We start from the raw sequence: 19,539 nt of genomic DNA on the forward strand, positions 1-19,539 counted from the left end.
GTGGCAAACTGCTAAAATGCTGTTGTATGTCTTATGCTGTTGTATGTCTTATTTTTTTGGATTTCCAAGTCAAATCCAGGAGCCACGTAGTCACTTAAAGCTAGGTTCAGATGACTTTCAGTAAGAAATTCAGTATAAGTCACAACCCCTACTACAGAGTAACAGGCAGTGAAACTTAACTGTTGAATCGATGACATGAGACTGGAAAAATCCAACAACAGAGACTGGGAATTGTTTAGTGTTTGAATTTCCAATAGCAAGTCAAACACAACTTACTGGGACACACCACACCCCAATTTTTGATATTATCCAGAGAGCAATGTGCTTAAATAGAAGTGTTTGGAACCAAAAAGACAATAGATATGTCAGTTAATCTATAGCTCTTTTCTATATTAAGTTAGTTTTAAATAGCATTAAAGGCTCAATTTAGCGGAGCACTTAGTAAGGCATCTAACTGCATATTTGAATTGAGGCCAGGATTGATAAACTTGGATACTGTGTGATAATACATTCTAATAGGAATGCTGAATCCACAATGGTTAATGTGTATGTCCCAAACATGGTTGTGCTTTGCTTCTGCTGATATTTGTTTTTTGTAATTTCCAAAGCCAATTTATTTGTTTGGGGTAAGAAGTAGTACATGCATTTCCAAAAAGAATGGGGTACAAATGATTTTTATTTATTTTTTTTTTTTAAGTAATGAATTTATAAGCAAAGGATATTCTCTAATTTACTTGAATATTGGAGATGTGTCTCAGAGCTCAAGCTTGTTTTGTTTCCTTTAGCACTTTTTTGTTCAATGGTTATTGTATCATTTGCTGTCTCCATACAAGATTGTTACAGAAGCCTGGAGAGGGTGTTCTGAGAGCTTAGAGACCTGTAAAGGAAAAAATTCCTTTGAGTAGACTAACATTAAAACAATACTCATTATTAATGTATGGGAAAGCATTGAAATTGTGTCTGAAGGGTCACTGTAACAAGGTCTTTACCTCATTACAAAAATAAGAAACTGCCGCTTTTAAAACAAAACACAACGATGTTAAGAGAAGACTTTCATGACTTCCAATGGATAGTAGATCTATGGACAGTTATCCTCTAGAAGGAGGGGATGAACTTTAAAATTCACTAAAGCAAAAACATGAATGAAGAAGAAAGGGAAACTTTAGTGCAAGGAATAAGGAGTGTAATGAACGACTGATATATAGAACAGGTACATAAAATATTAACAAAAATTTTTGAAGTCTTGCTAAAGTCATTTTAACTCAAGCTATCCTAAAGGGAAACAAAATAATGAGATTGCTTCACCTGGCTTTCCAGTAGAAAACTATTGACTTCCTTTTCTGTTTCCTTTAAATTCCTGTGAAAGTTTTTCAACTTATTTCATTGTGGCTTGGCTAGAGCACCTTGGCCAAATGTTATTTAAAAATCTTGTAAAATCTTTCATAAATATATAGGAAATTAAAAAAAAAAAATCCTTAGATTATGGACTGTTACAATTTCAAAAGTTAAAATTAATCTCAGTGGCTTTGTTCCTTCTACATCTCTATGTAAGTCCAAGGAAGACTCAACTGAATGCTATGCTTTCAACTGAATGCTGTGCTTTCTCTACATGAGCATGATGGCTTCTAGAAAAGAGTATCTTTAGGATGTAAGAAAACAACCAAAATGTATACATTCAAAACAGAACAGCATTTATAGTAAGGAAGAGTATATTTGATTATTTCAGCATAAAATATAAATGTACTTGTAATAGACCTATGAAATACTTTCAGAAAGTACTTGGTGGTGTAGAATGGAGTTTTGCACTGTATTCTTATAAAACTAAATAAAGCGAGTAATATTTGGTTTTCATAATACATTTGACCAACATATTAAAAAACATGGCTTGAATTAAAATTTAATAAATCTATTACCTTTGTATTTTGGGGAAAAAAAAAAATGAAGTTGTTTCCATTTTGCTTGTAGTTTATGATCCCCAGTTGAAGGATTCTATCTGGAAATCCTCCCATAAATTAAGCATAAATGTTGATAAAGTACAAAATAGTATTTTAGTGTACAGTGATAGGGCACTTTTCTACTCTGCTAGTTATAACAGCCTTAATTTTGAAGCTTTCTGGGGACAAAATTACCATTTCTTTGTTGTAGTTCTGGTGATCATTTAGTGATCATAGCTAAATCATAGGAAACAGTAATTTCAAATTTTAACCTTTTCTTTAAAATGAAAACCTAAGTAAGTTTTATGAAGATTACTTTTAAATACCTATCTCTGTTAGGCAAAATACAAAAATAACATAGTATAATTTTCTTTTGTCATTTCTTTTTGTAGAAGTTATTATAAAAGTAATTAAATCAGCTGAATTCTTTTCCTCTTCCGAATCTAGACTTATGTTTAATTTCTCTGCCTCTATAAAGACTTAAGTCTTTTTTTAAAACCAGCAGGCAACAATGACTTAAAGAATTTTCTCACCAAGGATATAATCCTATGTTCCTATATTGACCCATCTGGATAGGACATAGTCCTCTGGTGTTTAATCCCATCTGGCTGGTAGTTGTAGGAAAGTCACGTTAATGGATAGATGATGCATCAGTAAGATAGAATGTGCCTTAACCCAACAATATGTAAAACACTAAATATAGAATAGTAATCTGTAGGCTTTACTATCCTTCTGGAATAATCTTTCTATAAAATTATTTTTCACTACCATTTTCTTTTGTAGCATTTAGACTCAGAAAAACTTAGGTAGCTGATATTGACTTAGCGAGTAATCTTTTATTTTATTTTTGCCAATTCTAACATATATTTAAGGCCATATGAATGTTTAATATTTATCCAATTTCCTGTATATATGTTCTTATGTATATGCATGTATCTCATGATTTGATATGTACACACACACGCACAACTAATCCCCCATATAGAGAGATACACACATATATAGAAAACGTGTGTGTGTGTATATACTTATCTGACTTCCTCTGATTGTTTCCATCCATCGTTACTGAGACAAAATGTTTTTTCTTCAATAGCAATGCCTCTCTCTACTTGTCACGTGTATGTAATTCCTTTTGCAGAACTACCCCTACAGGGAACATACTGAGGGAATATTGCTGGGTATTCCGTATCAACAAATAGAGTGAAGATAAAATTTTGACACAGAAGCCAATGACAAAAGTCTTATTGACTCTAGTGGGATAAGAATGGGGGTGGGAGGGGAGGGATGAGCAATAATACACTAATATGTTAATTCAGAGTTGCCACCAATTATATCTTTTGCTGCTTCACCATGATATAGTGACTGTACACTACTGTTCAGCTTATAAAAATTAATTCAATTAGTAGCAAAGTATAGATAAATTTCAAAATATATTTGTGCTTTTGTTGTGAATATTTTGCAACAGGTTAAAATACTATTAGAAAGGTGTCCAACAGAAGTGACCGCTGTTAGTTTTAAATGCTTATGAGTTTGTTGTAATGTGCTTTTACTTTTTTGGGGAAAAAAAATCTCAGTTGTAGATTCTACACTAACGTAGTGATCAAGAAGGATATTCGTAGTCAGCTCAGAGCAGATAATCTTCATGGTATTACAGGAGAAAGAGTAGTGAAATAGTATGTGGAGTTTGGGGCTGCATGACTTGAACATACTGTGCTTCTGATGCACATTCTTCTGCAAAGAACTCCACAAACATGACTGTTGTGTGTGTAGAGTTTAGAAGAAGGTAGGTACAGAACTATGCTCAGCCCTATGTAGTCTCACAGTCATCAAATCCTTCAGTGTGCACGTGGTCTTCCATGGCCTGTGTGAGTGCTTAAATGTCAAAATTAAAGGATATGTTTAAAGTCTTGCAAAACCTATACTGTCTGTGATGCTGAAGTCCATCTGGTCAACTGTAGAAGGTAGAGCTGGTATTCCTGTGCATGACTTAAACTAAAAACAGGGTAGATTTGAAGTATGAACCCAGTGTTTTGTCGCAAGTTCAATGAATAATAGGGAGGTGTTGTAAAGCTGCATATTGTTTTTTATCTAAGAAGACAATGATGCGTTGCTCTGTGGAAAATGACAAAGGCAGAAGCTAGATGTTGATATTCTAGATGCTAGTGTTTGTGATATTAGAATGTAATATACAGTAGCATTACAATTTTAAATGCAATTTACTCAGAACATAGGTATTAATCTTGTTTTGAAAATGTACAGCTTAATATATGGTAGTTTAGATACGGTAATTTTGCTAAGAGTTGCCAAGAAGAAGTTGATAGTTTGGAACAAGGATTTCTGTGGTTGCTATGTGCAAAAGCCTAGAACAAGCCAGCGGGAAATAATACCAGGGTGGGAAAGTATTGCTATGGTTACAGAGTATTTTCTTTAAAGGAGAGGTGGATAGCTCAGTAAGAATCACTGAAACTTAGGTAATATTTTATTATACAGGAAGTAAAAAGACTGAAAGATAATAATTGTCTTGTGCACTTAATGGCATTTTGTTAGTTTCCAGCAAAGAGGGATTTAATTAATGTAGGAATAATTTGTGGAAGCTTTGTTACAAAAATATACTTAGCATATTTTTTTCTAAGTGGAATGCCAGCACAATATCTTGCATATTTTGGCTCCATCTCTTTGTTTTTAAAACAAAAACTTTTTCTTTTGGTGAAGTGGATTAAGAGTTCTTTTAAAAAGAATAAAAGTGCAATTATAACTGCAAAAATAACTGCATTTTTGCAAAAAAAAAAAAAAATGAATACAAAATACAATAAAACTGTAATATATAGTAACAATCTGCTTGAAGTGGTGCTATAAATCTGAACTGTAAAATTCATCTACCAAACATACTCTTTAAATTACAGACACCCTGTAGAACTTAATTACAAATACCTCTGTTGATTTGATCCTGAAAAGCAGGAAGCAGAAGACCATTAAATAGTTTAGAGTTCCTGTTTTGATTTTTGGGAAGACCTTCTCCTCTCCCTACCATGTTTATGAAGAGGTAATGCATGAAGCATCTGCTGACCTGCCACCTGTCCTCTAGGACCAAAAGGAAACTGTGACAAGTGGCTTGTTCTTTTCTCCTGGCTACTGCACTACATTTATCCATCACTCTCTTAATAGTGATACATCTGAGAGCTGACTTGTTTGACGGCATTTGTAAGCCCATCGCTGTAGTTTGCTTGAATCTAGCTGATGGAATCGCATGTTCAGGACAGAAATCCTTAGCTGCGCAATAGCACTAAAGCTCTACACCTGGCCCTGGATAATGTGCCAGTTTCATTCCTTGTCCATGCTGGAGGGCACAGAGCAGAACTGACTGTGCTGGGGATAAAGGATGGAAAGAGGCAGGGATAGACTATCTTTGCTCATGGGAGCCTGCTCTCCGTTAGAGTGAAACTCCATCACACCACACACGTTTTCCATGTCACAGCTCTATCTGCAGCGCATCTGTTGAAAGTAAGAAGAGGGAAGACTTAAATTGCCAGGTGAAAAATGTTCAGCTATTTCTGACTGTTTTCCATATTTTTAGTGCCATTTTGACTGTACGATGAGATAGGGATCTTGGAGGTGAGGGATTTCTCTCTTTGCTTTTGACAAGCATACCTAAACATGGAAATGACCTGCTGAACCTAGTAGTACTGGCTATTGCAACTAGATCAAAGAACCTCATTTAAGGTAGTTTTACAGGAGTCTTGGAGAAAGACGTAAGATGGAGGAGATGCAACTATTACGACTGAGATCAACTGAGATGAGCGTCACTCAGCAGGTAAATAGGAAATATAAGCAAGAAGTCTTAAGAAGGGAATGAGAACTCAAATTTAGAAACCTGTGGGACCAGAAACTGGAGTGGAATGAGGAGCTGGAGACAGTGGGAGAGCATGACCATGGTGAGGGCCAGTGCTTAGTATCTTAAGAGTGAAACAAGAAAAACTATCGTTTGCAAAAATGAAGGGTGTAAAAGCAGAAACATCAAGGTTGAGGAAATAAGTCAAAAGTTGTGTGCCATTCAAGTACACTTGTATTCTGTGAAGAGCCAAAGATTTCTGAACATGGCCTACAATCTCTTCTTATTTGCCAGGTGGTATTTGTAGCTGACCCTCTGTTAAAATGATAGCTTACATGGAAAAGAGCATCTTAATGCTGTGGTTTGTCCCTCCATTAGTACAAATGATAGAGGTCTGTAATATGGATCCAAGAGTTCTGCACTGTGGTCACGCCACTCTCCAGTGAAAGTATTCTACACATTTCCCAAAGGCTTTAAAAATATACTGAATAAAAATACATTGAATAATAAGGTAGTAAATCAAGTGCTGAAAAATTATCCGAAGTCGGAATTAATTTTGGCAATGCTATCTTAGTTCATTGAAATTCTGATTATATAGCCATGGTAGAGAATCTAATTACACATTCACATTATATTTATTCCACAAGACTTCCTCCTCCACTCACTACATCAGGTGGATTTGCATGGGGATGAATCAAATTTGACAGCTACAGACCCTGAAAGCTGTGTGGTGAATGTGGAAAGTTTGCAGGGAAAAGATGGCTTAAGAGAACGGCAACTGAATGCTGCCCAGGAGAACTGGACACTATTCCTGCTTCTGACACAGAGGTCTGAGAGACATCCACTGTCAAGTCCCTTACCACTCCTGAAAAGCTGGATTCTCTAACACATTTATGAACTGTTTTCTGTGTCTGTGCTTGAATATTGGCAGTGCTGGGCAGTCTTTTCACAGTGAAGTCAGTGGTAGCTGCACTTTGAAGATCTCTGATTCCTGGCTGGAGACAGCTTACTCAGAGATGATTGCCTCTGAGCTGAGAGTCTTTGAAGGGTGTTGCTGTAATGATGGCTGAAGAGTTTTTGAAACAAGCCTATGAAGAAGTTTGCCTCTCCACGCTGGAGTGGAATAGGATACAGCAGTCTATGGCCATGTGGTGAATAGCAGAGTAAACCAAACTATCATTTTGCTTATTGAACAAACAGCTAATGATGTGGACTGAATGGGATGGACCTGTATGAGGAAAAAAAAAAAAAAAAAAAAAAAAGTTTTGAACAATGACTGAGGGAAAAAAAACACAAAACAAAACAAACTAGGTTTTGAACAATGACTGAAGACTGTATCATGCTGTGTGCAAACATAAAGGAGGATGAACTTCAAGTTGCACAAGTGTCCTTTAGCCCAGTCCCAATACCTTTTGCTTTTTGAGTGCTCAGTTTCACACTGTTTAAGGTAGCTTTCTGTGCATTGTACATATTTAGATGTATTGTTATTTCACAGGCCTGCATGTATTTTTACCTTGTAAATGATTCCATAAAAACACTAAGTAACTGGAAATACTAATCCATGGATAAAGTTTAACTGACATAACTTGTTCTAAAGTGTTCTAAAAAGCTGGTCACCTGGCAAATCTGTGTGTACCTCCATCTTAGTAACAACTTGAAAGACAGATTTAGAAAGTAATTGAAATAATCTCTGTAAATTTCATGGTCTTCAGTCCTATTGTTATGTGCAATGGACATTATATTTAAAGACTAGCATAACCAAATTTTACATGCCATAGGACTGAAAGCTCCTCTGCTTTCTCCTTGTCTTGTTCTTGTTCTACACCCTTGCTTAAAAGCTGGATTTCATTCAGTTTGCCAGGGTTCCTCCCTTTCTTTTGTTTTCCTCTGATTCTCAAATTAAACAGGACTTGATTTAACTAGTGACATGCTATTGAAAAAGTTCGGCTTCTAGCCATGAAAACCGTGAACAAGCTATTTGAATTTTAATTAATGCCTCACATTTGTAGAGGGTAAGTTTTTGAAATAAGCTGTTGAAAGTTTTCAGAGGCAAAATTAATGGCAGTTTCTTGATGACCAGGGAACTTGAACTGTTAATTTCTGTTTTTTTGTTTGTTTGTTTGTTTGTTTGTTTGTTTTTAAAAAAAGACAAAAAACATTTTTTATATTACGTAACATGCTTTACTTTTTTTTTTTTTTTTTTTTTTTTATACAGCACCAATAAAAGCAAGTGTAGTTCTTGTGCAGAATAGCCATAACCTTGGTCTATCAAGTCCAGAGAACGGGATGCTTGATTTCTGGCCATCAGTCACTGTCTGTGCTCTTAAGTTTTTGATGTAGAATATAATCATGGTGAGCTAACACAAAACAAGTGCAATAGTTAGGGAGCTTCTGAAATCCACCTTCTTTACATAATGGGAATCATTGCAAGACTTTTAATTTTAATCGTTGTTTGAGATTCCAAAATATTAGTATGGCGAAAAATAACAAGCAGATGTTCCTACAGACATAAAACAGGATTTTAAAGTTTGGAGGACACTGGAAAAGACAGGAGGAAACTGCAGGCCCTGGCAATGTAATTATTTTTGTTGGACAGATTCTATGAAATCGCATTGGTGTTATGAGATGCGGGTGTGGGACCCTGTTTTGTCTGATTTGCTTGTGATGCCAGTATCTGAAGGGTTCTGAGTAAACTTTGTGCTACAGGAAAAGACTCTAGGTCTCCTCGTTTACTTCCCTGATTAAGTAGTAGAAAGATGGCCTATGTCGGCCCCTTTACCTTGTTGAGCTATAGTTTCTACTTTATTGCTCAAGATAATTGCTCTTGCTTTGTTATAGGACACGTATATGCTTGGGTGAATAAAGAGAATTTGTTGTCCTTTTTGAAGGAAAGGATTGCTGCAGTAAGGAGAAAAGGAGGAAATTGTTTGGAAATTGGAGCATGGCATTTGAGTGTGCTAAGCTCTTCTTCCCTGTCATGCTTGGCTTCTGTCTTCTTTGAACTATTTTGTTCTTGTTTCAAAACACAAAGGGACTGAGTGTTGCTTTATACACATTTATCACCCAATTTATTTAACTATGGGCATGGACAAGAGTCACTTGTCATTTGGGGTGCTTAGGATGGGATTGAGTTGCCTAAATGTCACTGTTTAGTGCTCTTTGAGGTGCTGCAGCACCCGCATTGGGAAGGCAGGTCTGGTGCAGAGCTTGAGCCCTCTGGAATTTGGAGGACTGCCTGCAGGAGGCCAGGTGAGACATTTCAAACAGCATCACAGAGGTCTATTGGAGGAACTGAATTGCATCCAAAATGTCTGAAGAAAATTTATTGTTACAATTTTTCTGTCACTGGAGTTGTTTGTTTTGTAACTAGCTAGCAGTAGATTTGGCAGTAGATTGTCTGATAATGAGACCCAAAAGAAAGTACTTTGTACTTCCTTTAGCTTCCTATAACAGTTTGACACTTCAGAAACTGCAATATGATGCTATAAGTTCATCAAACTCTGCAAGTGGTGTTGCTGCTTCTCTTCTGTTTAAAAGGACTACAACACCATCCTACAAACACATACCTGAACAAACTATTTCTTTTAAGTATGTAAGTTTTATGTATTTTTTTCTAAGTTCTCTATTCCATGTGCACTCTAACAAAACACTGAAAAAACTGCAGAAGGTAGACAATGCCAAGATAATAAAAAAGAACTGTCATTAAAATCTTACCTTTTCTACTACAGGAAATAGCTCTGGTATTTGAGAGACAGAAGGGAAGAGTACTGAACCTAGGATTTCCTATCAAGGAGGAAAAGTAAACCTTAATATATGAAGTCCAGCCTGCTAGTTAAAAGTAAGAAATAGTGATGTTAATGAAAGCAGTGTGCACATTAGTCAAAGTATGCAATTTTTTATGACTTCTTGGAAGACCTATGTATCTGAAAGACCTACATGAAGAAGTGCAAAGTCCAGCACCTGGGGAGGAAGAGCCCCAGCTACCAGTACACATTAGATCGAAAGCAGCTTTTGCAGAAAAGGAGCTAGGGATCCTGGTGGACACCAAGTTGAACACAAGCCAGCAATGTGCTCTTGCTGAAAAGAAAGCCAATGGTATCCTGCACTGCATTAGGAGGAGCATTGCCAGCAGGTAGAGGGACATGAACCTTCCTCTCAACTCAGCATTGGTGAGGCCATACCTGGAGTGCTGGGTCCAGTTCTGGGCTCCCCAGTACAAGACAGGCATGGTTATACTGCAGAGAGTCCAGCAAAGAAAGGTCCACAAAGATGAATAAGGAAGTGACTCACCTACTGGCCACAAGTTGAGCCTGGGGGGATTTGGATTAGATATCAGGAAATAATATTTCTCTCAAAGAGTGGTGAATCACTGGAACGGCGTGCCCAGGGAGGTGGTAGAGTCACCAACTCTCACAGTGTTCAAGAAGCTCCTGGACAAGGTGCTACAAGATATGATTTAGTAGCTTAGTGGGTAGTATTGGTGATAGGAGAACAGTTGGACTAGATGATCTTGTAAGTCCTTTCCAACCATGTGTTTCCATTATTCTATGACTCCCATAGGTTCTGAGAGAGCTGAGATTGTTTAGCCTGGAGAAGAGAATGCTCAGGGGGATCTTACTAATGTCTATAAACACCTGAATGGAGGGTGCAAGGAAGACAGAGCCAGACTCTTTTTGGTGGTACCCAGTGCCAGGACAGGAGGCAGTGAGCACAATCCAGAACACAGGAGGCTCTTTCTGAACATCAGAAAGTACTTCTTTACTGTGAAGGTGACCAAGCCCTGCAGAGGTTGCCCTGTGAGGCTGTGGAGTCTTCCTCCTTGGTTGGAGATATTCAAAAGTCACTGGGACATGAACCAAAAGTCACATGGGCATGGACATATGCCTCTAAGTGGTCCTGCTTGAGCAGGGGCCAGTTGATCTCCAGAGGATTCTTCCAACATCAACCATTCTGTGATTCTGCAGTCTTGTAGTTGTGGTGAGACACCTCCTCTACCATATTTCTTACTATAAAGGTGGTGGAAACTACCATCCTACTGTCCTTCACTACTGTTGCACCTGTCTATTTAGCCCTTGAAATTTCTTTTAAAAATTGTTAATAAAAGTTTTCTTTTTTCTTTTATAATTGTTGTACTGTCTTAGATAATTGTTGTACTGCCCTTCTGTAGTATTGAAAAGCCTCTGTATAGTTCCTGTATCTGTGCTGCATTGCACAGTCTAAATGATTCTCATGCTTGCTGATAGAAATAAATAACTAGTATTCCAGAACAGTAGGATGTAAGTCTACCCAAGTTATAGACTCTTAGAAAGCAATTATGATTTGATGTAGATCAAATATAAAAACTCTCTGAACGTATCTAAGCTCCTAGATATAAATTTGTACATGCTGTCTGACCTGACTTTCAGGCATACTGTGATCTGATGGATTATTCTAGGATGTTCTTTTCCCTCTGATTTCTTTAACTTTTTCTTTCACACTTGAATATACACACCAAAGTAATGATAAGTTAATGTTTATATATAATCATATTTATTCTTGTTTAAAGCCATAAAGTGGTTTTGAGGCAGTCATGCACTGACCAATGTACTAGTTTGATCACTATTATTTTACCACTTCAATACAGTACTACTTCTCTCTCTTCCCATCCAGCTTTCCTTGCTTGTCTACACACCAAAATGCTGATTCCTTGTGCTAGGAAATTTTGCCCTGCTCATGGACATAAGACTTTTTGCTTCCTTTATTTTTTTTTACCTACCTCCAGATAGGAATAGTGATAATCTTTCTTCTGACACTGTGGGTTGTTTTTTTGTTTGTTTGTTTGTTTTTCCTAAAACTAGTTAAATGATACTGTTTGTTGTCCAGAACACCTGTGTTTAGGTAGTGACTCTGTAGACTGGATTCCCAGAGGAAGGTTGCTGGTTTGGTGGACACACTCATGATACTTTACATCAACAGAGATTTTCTCCTCTATGTTGATTCAAGATAGCTATTTTGAAGAAGATAAACTTTAAAATGTTCATAACATTTCTTATTTTTATTGATTTTATTTTGACACTACATAAAAAAGTAAACTTTCATGCCATCTCTACAAGAGTTTTCAAAATCATTTGGTGCTTTTTCCTCCCCTTTCTTCCTGCCACAAGTGGTCAAACCATTAATAGTTATTTGCGCTGAAATGGTTTATTAGTTACAGTAAACCTGCACACTGTAAGTTGGGCTATATTAATTACAACTTAATAGCTAATCGTGTTTTTTTGTTTGTTTTGTTTTGTTTTACATTTGTTTTGTAGTCCAGTTCTCTTCACAGTTCCTTGGGGACTGCAAACTAAAAATATGTCTAACTGTACAGATTGTTCTAGTTGCTGAAGACCATTTCCTTATTCCTGTAAGGACTTGCTGTGGGAGCAGCTCTGAGTTGAACAAAGGGCAAATTTTGGGCAAAACAGAAGTCTTCAAGCTAATACTAGATCAGGAGAGCATCTTTCTCAAGCAGATGCTGTTGGAATAAAAAAATGCCCTTTTGAGAATTAGAAGTTTGAAAGCCACAATCTGAAAAGTAGCTACCAAGACTCTGCAAGAAAGCTGACTAATTCAAAAATAAAAATCTCAGGAGCATCAGTAAGCTGACTAGTGACAGCGTCTGGTCTTTCAAAATTGCACCTAATGTCATCATTCCACTTGTGTTCTAACTTGGGGGCATATTTTTTGTATACCAGTATTAATAGGCTTGCTGTCACATAATCAATAAACTTGTTGCAGTGAGAGCCTTGGAATTTGAGTTCATCCCAATAGTGTAAAACACCTAGAAGGAGACTGGGACCCACGTATGTAAGGATACTCAGAATGGATTTTGCTTAACATCATAAAACATCGTCACTTGGGCAAAATGACTTAAAGAACTGAATTTCTTGTTTTAAGAATGTTTTTTATTTACAGAAATTGAATTTCTTTGTTTTAATAATTAAATGTTCAAGTGAAATCTGAGAATTTTATTGATGCTAGTGTACTTGTTTTTAAAACATCTTGAAAAGTATCAAAATGTATTTTATAAATAAATCTCCTTCCAGTCATAGTATGTGCTTTTCCTGCAGCATATGAAACATGAACAGATGTACTTTGCTATTCTAATCCTTTAAAAATCCTTTTAAAATGTTATTCAGAGCCTAAGTTTGTAAATTATTCTGACATAAAGTGGGTTAGTGCATTGCATTGTTTTCCCTATCCCTGCAGAAAATACCTGTGCACCACAAATATTTTTTCTGGTTTATCTTTTTTTTTTTTTTTTTTTAATTTATTTTTTTAATATTAGGGGGGGGGAGAAGGGAAGCTAGAACTGGTTTCTACTTGCAGAACTATTGAACATTATGATACTTTTTAGTATAATACTGTAAAGCAAGGAAGTTGTTCTTTTTGTTTGATACACGACTGTTAACCAGGAGTTGTACCTCTGTTCTTTCTTGGCTGTCTCCAAGCCTTCCTATGTGACTTGGAGAAAATCATTTAGTCTTCTTGAAATTTTAAGTTCTGCAACTATAAGGAGGAGGAAAGTAAATTTTGCAAGAGCTCACTAATGAGGCCTTTTAGTTCACGAGTGTTGTCATGAAGCTTTGGGATCCTGAAAAGGAAGGTCCCAAATAAAGGCAAAGGACATAACTGTTGTGTTCTTCCTTTTCAAGATTTGAAAGCACAGTTTAGAGAAGCCTCTTGAAATTCTGTTTCATTCACCCTTTAATAGATGCATCATCAAATATAAACACTTTTTTTTTTTTTTTTTTTTTTTTTTTTTTCCCCTGGCTCCCTTTCAGCTTCATTTCTTACTCCTGAGGAAAATCTCTAAAGCTGGTCCATGGGTTTCTGCTAATTACTACTGTATGCCATTTTAGAAAAATGAAGAATAGTTAAGTAGTTGGAGGAGCTGTGTAGTAAAAGGGGTAGCTTTTGGACAATTCATGAAATAGTCGGTGCCTTTTAATGGTAGGGTAGTCCCTCTGCTCATGAATTATTCATTTTAATGCTTTTGTTATAATGGCGACAGTGTTCAGTCTCTGAGGCTGTTCTGGATAGCCTTCCTCTGCTGAAATACTGCACAGCAGCGGCTACCGTTTGTTTTTTAAACTAATACATCTAAGTCAGTAACATATTGAGTAAATGTATTTTCATGATCAAGAAAATGAGAAAAGGGAAAGAAAAATATAACTAAGAGGGTCTGTTTTGCTCAAGGGTTTGGTTAGTTTACTTTTCTGGGAGCTATTTAGGGAAATCATTTAGAATAAATATTTTTACTGATTATTGTATTTATTATTAAATGCAAAGTAAATCTATAGCAATAACATATATTAGCGTCTTTGCTCTGTATAGCACTGTGCAATAAAAGGCAGTTTAAAAACAATCATTGTTCATAAACACATGAAGTTTTTCTTAAAACTAATGCTTAAAGATCTCTTTGAAACTTTTTTTTTTTTAAGATGAAACATAACATAACCACATAACCCACACAGAAAATGTATATGAGTCATGTGCATGCAGAAATAAAAGTTTCTTTGTGGTATCTGGTATCAGTCTTTCATTAAAGCATGGACTTTCCTAAACAGAAATTCCAGTGCAAATGGTTCAGGGTTCTCAGCTCCCCCCTTCCCCCCACCTCCCTACCCTTTTCTGGTGCTGACTTCAGCCGGTGCGCCTAGCAGGGCGCATTAGGGACCGTCCCTGTGCAGAGCGGGGAATTTGGGGCTGGGTGGACTATGTGGTACTGGTTTCAATGGACAGAAGCGAGTGCACAAGCACAGCATGCTCTCTGTATAATGCAGTGTAAAACGTGGTGTTTTCTCCTAAGCCATGTACGCACTCCTAAAATGCCTTCAAGCAACAGATAAGTGTGTGTGTGTGTGTGTGTGTGTGTGGAGGGGAGGACGGAAGCAGCGAGCAGATAGATGAACGATTAGGTCATTTGGATTTGGAATGAGGGTTTTTTACACTGAGCTCTCTCCTCGTTCCTGGCTGATCAGATTCTCTACACACACGAGGAGCTGAAACTGCGTCAGTAGAGAAAAGAAAACTCCATAGATGGATATAGTGGCAGAACTATAGGGAGTATCGAAGAGGAGAAAAGTTTGAATTGAAAGTATATGTGGTTTAGGGGAATCTGAGTCACGCAGTATTACTTTCGCTTTTTCTAGGCTTCTATTTCCTACGAATAAACCATCAGGGAGATAGAAGTTCTGATTTAGATAATGTCTTGCAGTCTTTGGAATAACGCATTCTGCGGGAGGGGGAGTCCTTGCTGTAAAGGTCACGCTCCACGAGCAGAGAGCCTTCCCCGCTGCCCGCACTCATAGCATTTCTTCTGCGAATGTCAACTGGGGGGCTGTCCCTGAGAATTTTTCCTAGCTTTAGGTGGGTACACCATGTAAAATGGAAGCAACGATAGGAACCCCTCCTTTCCTTTTTCCTGTAGCTCTGCTCAGACCATTCTCTGTTAGCATGGTAGTGGTACAAAGTGTGTGGTCTTTCAGCTCTGACTAATGCATTTTGTGCTGTGTGACTGAAAATGCCTCATAGCCTGCCAGGGCTGACTGAGGGCTGTGGAATGTGGTGCCTTTTCTCTGTTTCTCTGATTTTTTTTTTTCTTTCTTTCTTTTTTCTTTTTTCCTTTTTTTTTTTTTTTTGGGAGAAGTGTGTAGGCAGTCTGTTGAGAAACCTCAAGATGCAGGGGAAATGCTTGCATGTTGTGGAATGTGGCTTCCCCTGGGAGACCCCCGCCAGGCAGGCAGTGAATGAGCAGGGCTGGAGAATGAGAAAGGGAGGAGGTCGGAGGCAGAGAGAGATAGGAAAGAGTGAGAGAGGAGGAAGGAAGGAGGTGGAAACGGAGGGGCCCGTTTCCCTTTTTCTGAAGCAATGACAGCTGGTTCTGTCCTGACTCACATGACAAAGTGCTGTGGAGAGCAGTGCTTGAGCTTGAAGCCAGCCAGCAGGGATGGTCAGCTGATTTTATTTTCTTTTTTTCCAGACTTTGGTCAGCTGATCTGTGGTGACTGGTCAGCCCACCAAGACGGTACCTCAGCATGCAGGTAAGAGAGAAGCTGCACACTCTTATGTGGAACTGGGGGCAGGGGGTGCAAATGGCCCTAACATTGCTTGAATAGTTTAGAAAAAAATGCTTCTGGTTTGCTTTGGTGTGTAACACTATGATTGTCTCTTTCAATGCTACTACTTGTGCTATTCAGTCTTGTTCTCTCTCTCTTTTTTTTTTCTTCAATCTGTCTTTAATTACAATTGGTACAAAAGCTTTGTTGGAAAAAAGACCTATTGTGTGTTGCTAAATATAGACCTGGGGATTGCATGAATGTTGCTTTCTTCCTTTTTGAATAAAATAACTTTCCGTAATTTAAGTGTGTCAAACTCATATTTAGAGGGGAATTCCCAAATACTTAAACTATGAGTCATAAAAAGTTAAAGTACCAGTACAACAGCTTAGGATAAAACTCTGTTCAGTCATGGGTTGCTGCTTTCATATGTGTTGGTAGTCTTAAGAAAACAGAGGTGTGCAAAAGCTGGAGCATTTTTAACTCTGCTGATTAGAACCCAAAACATGTATAGCGTGGGCTAAACAGATGATTTGAGAGGAAGATTGTTAGAATGCTCTCAGTTTCATGCATGTTTTCTTTCATTGTTTGTATCTAAAAACCTGGTGATAGTCTTATGTCCTGAGGGTGCTTCAGAGGACTCTGACTCCCTAATTACTTTATAGGATGGAAAAGAAAAAGAGAAGGTGAACCGATAATAACTACACTTACTGCAAATGAGTGAAAAAATTACAAAATAAAAATACCTAGTGGGTGTTACAGATCAAAGTGTTTTTCAGCTGGTTGTATGCCTGACTATCATGACACTCTCCTTCTCTTTAAACATCACTATATAATGCATCTTCCTTACCATTACTTCTCTTTATTGAAAGATCTCAGATACTCTCTGAAAGCTGGAATGTCTTGTGCCAAAAGATGCATTCATGAGTTTTTAAGATGAAAAAGATGGCCAAATGTTCCTAGCTCTGACGTGTGGCTTGGAAAAACTTCGTGTTCTGAGGCTGATGATTTTATTTTGACAACTTCTTGCAGAAATGTTCATATTTTGCTAGTAACCTTATTCTTGTCTACTATTTTGCAGTATTTAAATAAAAAATATTTGAAACTTGCTTTTTCCTATCAGCTTATGCAGTGTCTCATAAGATGCAGGTGCTGTACCCAGTAGGGATGAAGGTGGATGACTTTCCAATTTCTTTTCATTTCATTCTCTTTTCTCATCAATAAAAACATCTCTGTTTGTATTGCCTTATAACAACAGCCAATGCTCAGATGAACTGAGCTTTTATCTAGGGGAAGGAGAACCTAGAACAGGGTAGTAGGATAGATAGGTGGAAGACACTTTCTCTTGACCCCAGTGGACCTTTATCATCTGCAGGCCTGACGAAACACCCAGCTCCAAGTGACCAAATGAAAGGATAATTGCAAGAAGCATAGGAAGCATCAAACAGGTCGATAATGGTAATAGTGTATTTACAGAAATGGATACGGTTGTGAACTTGGCTTTTGTACTAGATCATGGTGCAGGGAGCATTCTTGGGTTTCAGGTTGTCTCTGGCAAGTTGAACAGCAACAGGTAACACAGGCGGGGAAGGGGATGGTCCTGTGCCTGAGGAGCTATGGTTTCATATAGGGAAGGTCCTTGTGGCAGTCATAAGTTAAATAGTTATCTACTAAAGGATTTGGGGACTTATTTTTCCTTCTTTATGGGATGGGAGGAATAGAGGTTTCATGGGGTGAAAAAAAAAAAAAAAGAGTGAAACTAAACAGTGTCAGGCAATAATGACTAGTTAGCATAGACTGTTCTGAAGAATCTGATCTACTTGCTATGAGGCTGACAAAGAAGTACTAATCTGTCTTCAGTGTACTCTTCTGTGATCTGGGAGTTTCGTAGGCTTGTCATAATGGAGAAAAGAGTTATCAAGTCTGAAAATACCCCAAGATCATTTAAGCTGTTCCACATGGTCTTCATCTTAAGTAAAGTGATCTTTTATGAATGGATGCAAATTTTCTTATGTTTCATGGTGTTGTCCTTTGGGGAATTCCTGGCAGGTGGGCTTGTCCAGGGCTGTGTGCTTCAGAGGTACCATTGGTGCATGCACATAAACAAGGCAGTTCATATCTTACATGTGTGCACTGCTGTAACAACAGGAGAGAGGAGCAGATGTGTAGAGCTGAAACAGGTAATTATAAAACTATTTCAGAGAGAACTGATTTCTTTTCCTTACTTTTTTTCATCTACTTAAAACTGGATAGTCACTATATACTGTTTTTTCTTTTTCTTTCATTTTTTTCTTTCTTTCTTTCAATCTATGGGTTTATCAATTGTCTGTGAGCACTAGCATGTTTTACTTTTGGCAAAGTTGCTTGTCTAGTTCAAATATGTCTCAGAGATAGGAAATATTTTAATTTCAGGCATACTTCTGCCTTTTTATTTCTGCTTTTAATATATTTGCATCTGAAGAGAGGGGTTTGTTTGAAATATTTCAGGTGCAGTTCTTCAAATTTCCATTTATTGATGTTAGAATATCTCTTTCAAATAACTTCTGACTTGTGAGCAGTTTAGGTCATGTTTATTTAACCCTAGGTTTGCCTAATGATCATTACTGCCTTGAAGCTAAGTAGGAAAAAATAAATAGCTTGCCTGCAAGTAAGGAACTGATTCTGTGTATATGGCACTATAAAGAATAGAAGTATTTAATTTTCCCTTCGAGTAGCGGAAGAAAAATCAAGAGTTTAATAGCTCTACTGAGTAAACGTACAAGAAAATGACCTCGTAACACCTTTAAATAAAGAGATGTTCACTTTCAGAAATAAACCAGTTTAAGAATCTCAAGAAAAATCTTGGGGGAACGAATAGATAATTACATTATTTTAATGAGATATTTAATATGTTTTTTTTTTTTTTTTTTTTTTTTTTTAACTGTATCATGTCTCAGTTTGTTTTTATTAATATTGGAGAATGAAGACAGCAGTTTGGGGAGGTTTTATCACTAGGTAAAGGGAAGATCTTACTTTAGTAGGACCTCTATACATGTTTTTCAGGGCTTGATTTAACACCAAAACAGTCGTTATTTCAGTGTGGTATCCCATTTTGTTTCAGTGGGACAGTGTTGTAGTTGTTTAAAAAACAGACCCTTCTTTCTCCTCTTCCCTAGCTATTAGGCCTACCAGCACAAACATCACAAATCTGGTATAGGATTTTCCAGTTCTGAGGAACTGAGGGGCTTAGACCTGTTTGCCAAGAGGTCACACATCTCTTCAGACTTCGGTTGCGTATTAAAACTCAACCCCGTGAAAATCCACTATCATTCGGCAAAACCCTGCTTCCATCTTTCAGTTCCCCTTTAGACGTATCGTTTCGCAGCTTATCATCTTGCTTTAACCTCCAAGCACTCGCGGGACTCGCTCTTCAGGTCCTCGTTGTTGGTTATTGCTGGAAACGCCTGGCTTTGCCTGAGGAGACGCCGGAGCCCCGGCCGGGCGCTCTCCCTCCCGAGCGTCTCGCAGCCTTTGCCGGCAAAAGCGCGGCTCCCCCTGCCGGGAGCTCCCGGCACTGCGGCGCCCGGCGGCCTCGGCCGGGCCGCCCGGAGAGCCGAGCGCCCCGTTCTGGACGTCGCGCCGCTTCTTCCACGAGGGGCCGGGCGGCTACAGGCAGCTCGGGCAACAGGACCGTTTCTGAGGTTTCTGTCTTTCC

The 19,539-nt window shown here is 37.8% G+C and overlaps 1 protein-coding gene across 1 annotated transcript in view; it reads left to right on the forward strand.

Annotated features, from left to right (window-relative positions):
- The window catches only part of LOC118170768, a 193,328-nt gene that overhangs the window by 21,145 nt on the left and 152,644 nt on the right, over positions 1 to 19,539 (forward strand). Inside the window, exon 6 of the mRNA XM_035333347.1 lies at positions 15,770 to 15,830. Coding sequence (XP_035189238.1) covers positions 15,770 to 15,830 — 61 coding nt within the window. The remainder of the gene's footprint in view (positions 1 to 15,769; positions 15,831 to 19,539) is intronic.

The sequence above is a fragment of the Oxyura jamaicensis genome, chromosome 1, assembly GCF_011077185.1.
Source record: "Oxyura jamaicensis isolate SHBP4307 breed ruddy duck chromosome 1, BPBGC_Ojam_1.0, whole genome shotgun sequence".
Taxonomy (NCBI): domain Eukaryota; kingdom Metazoa; phylum Chordata; class Aves; order Anseriformes; family Anatidae; genus Oxyura; species Oxyura jamaicensis.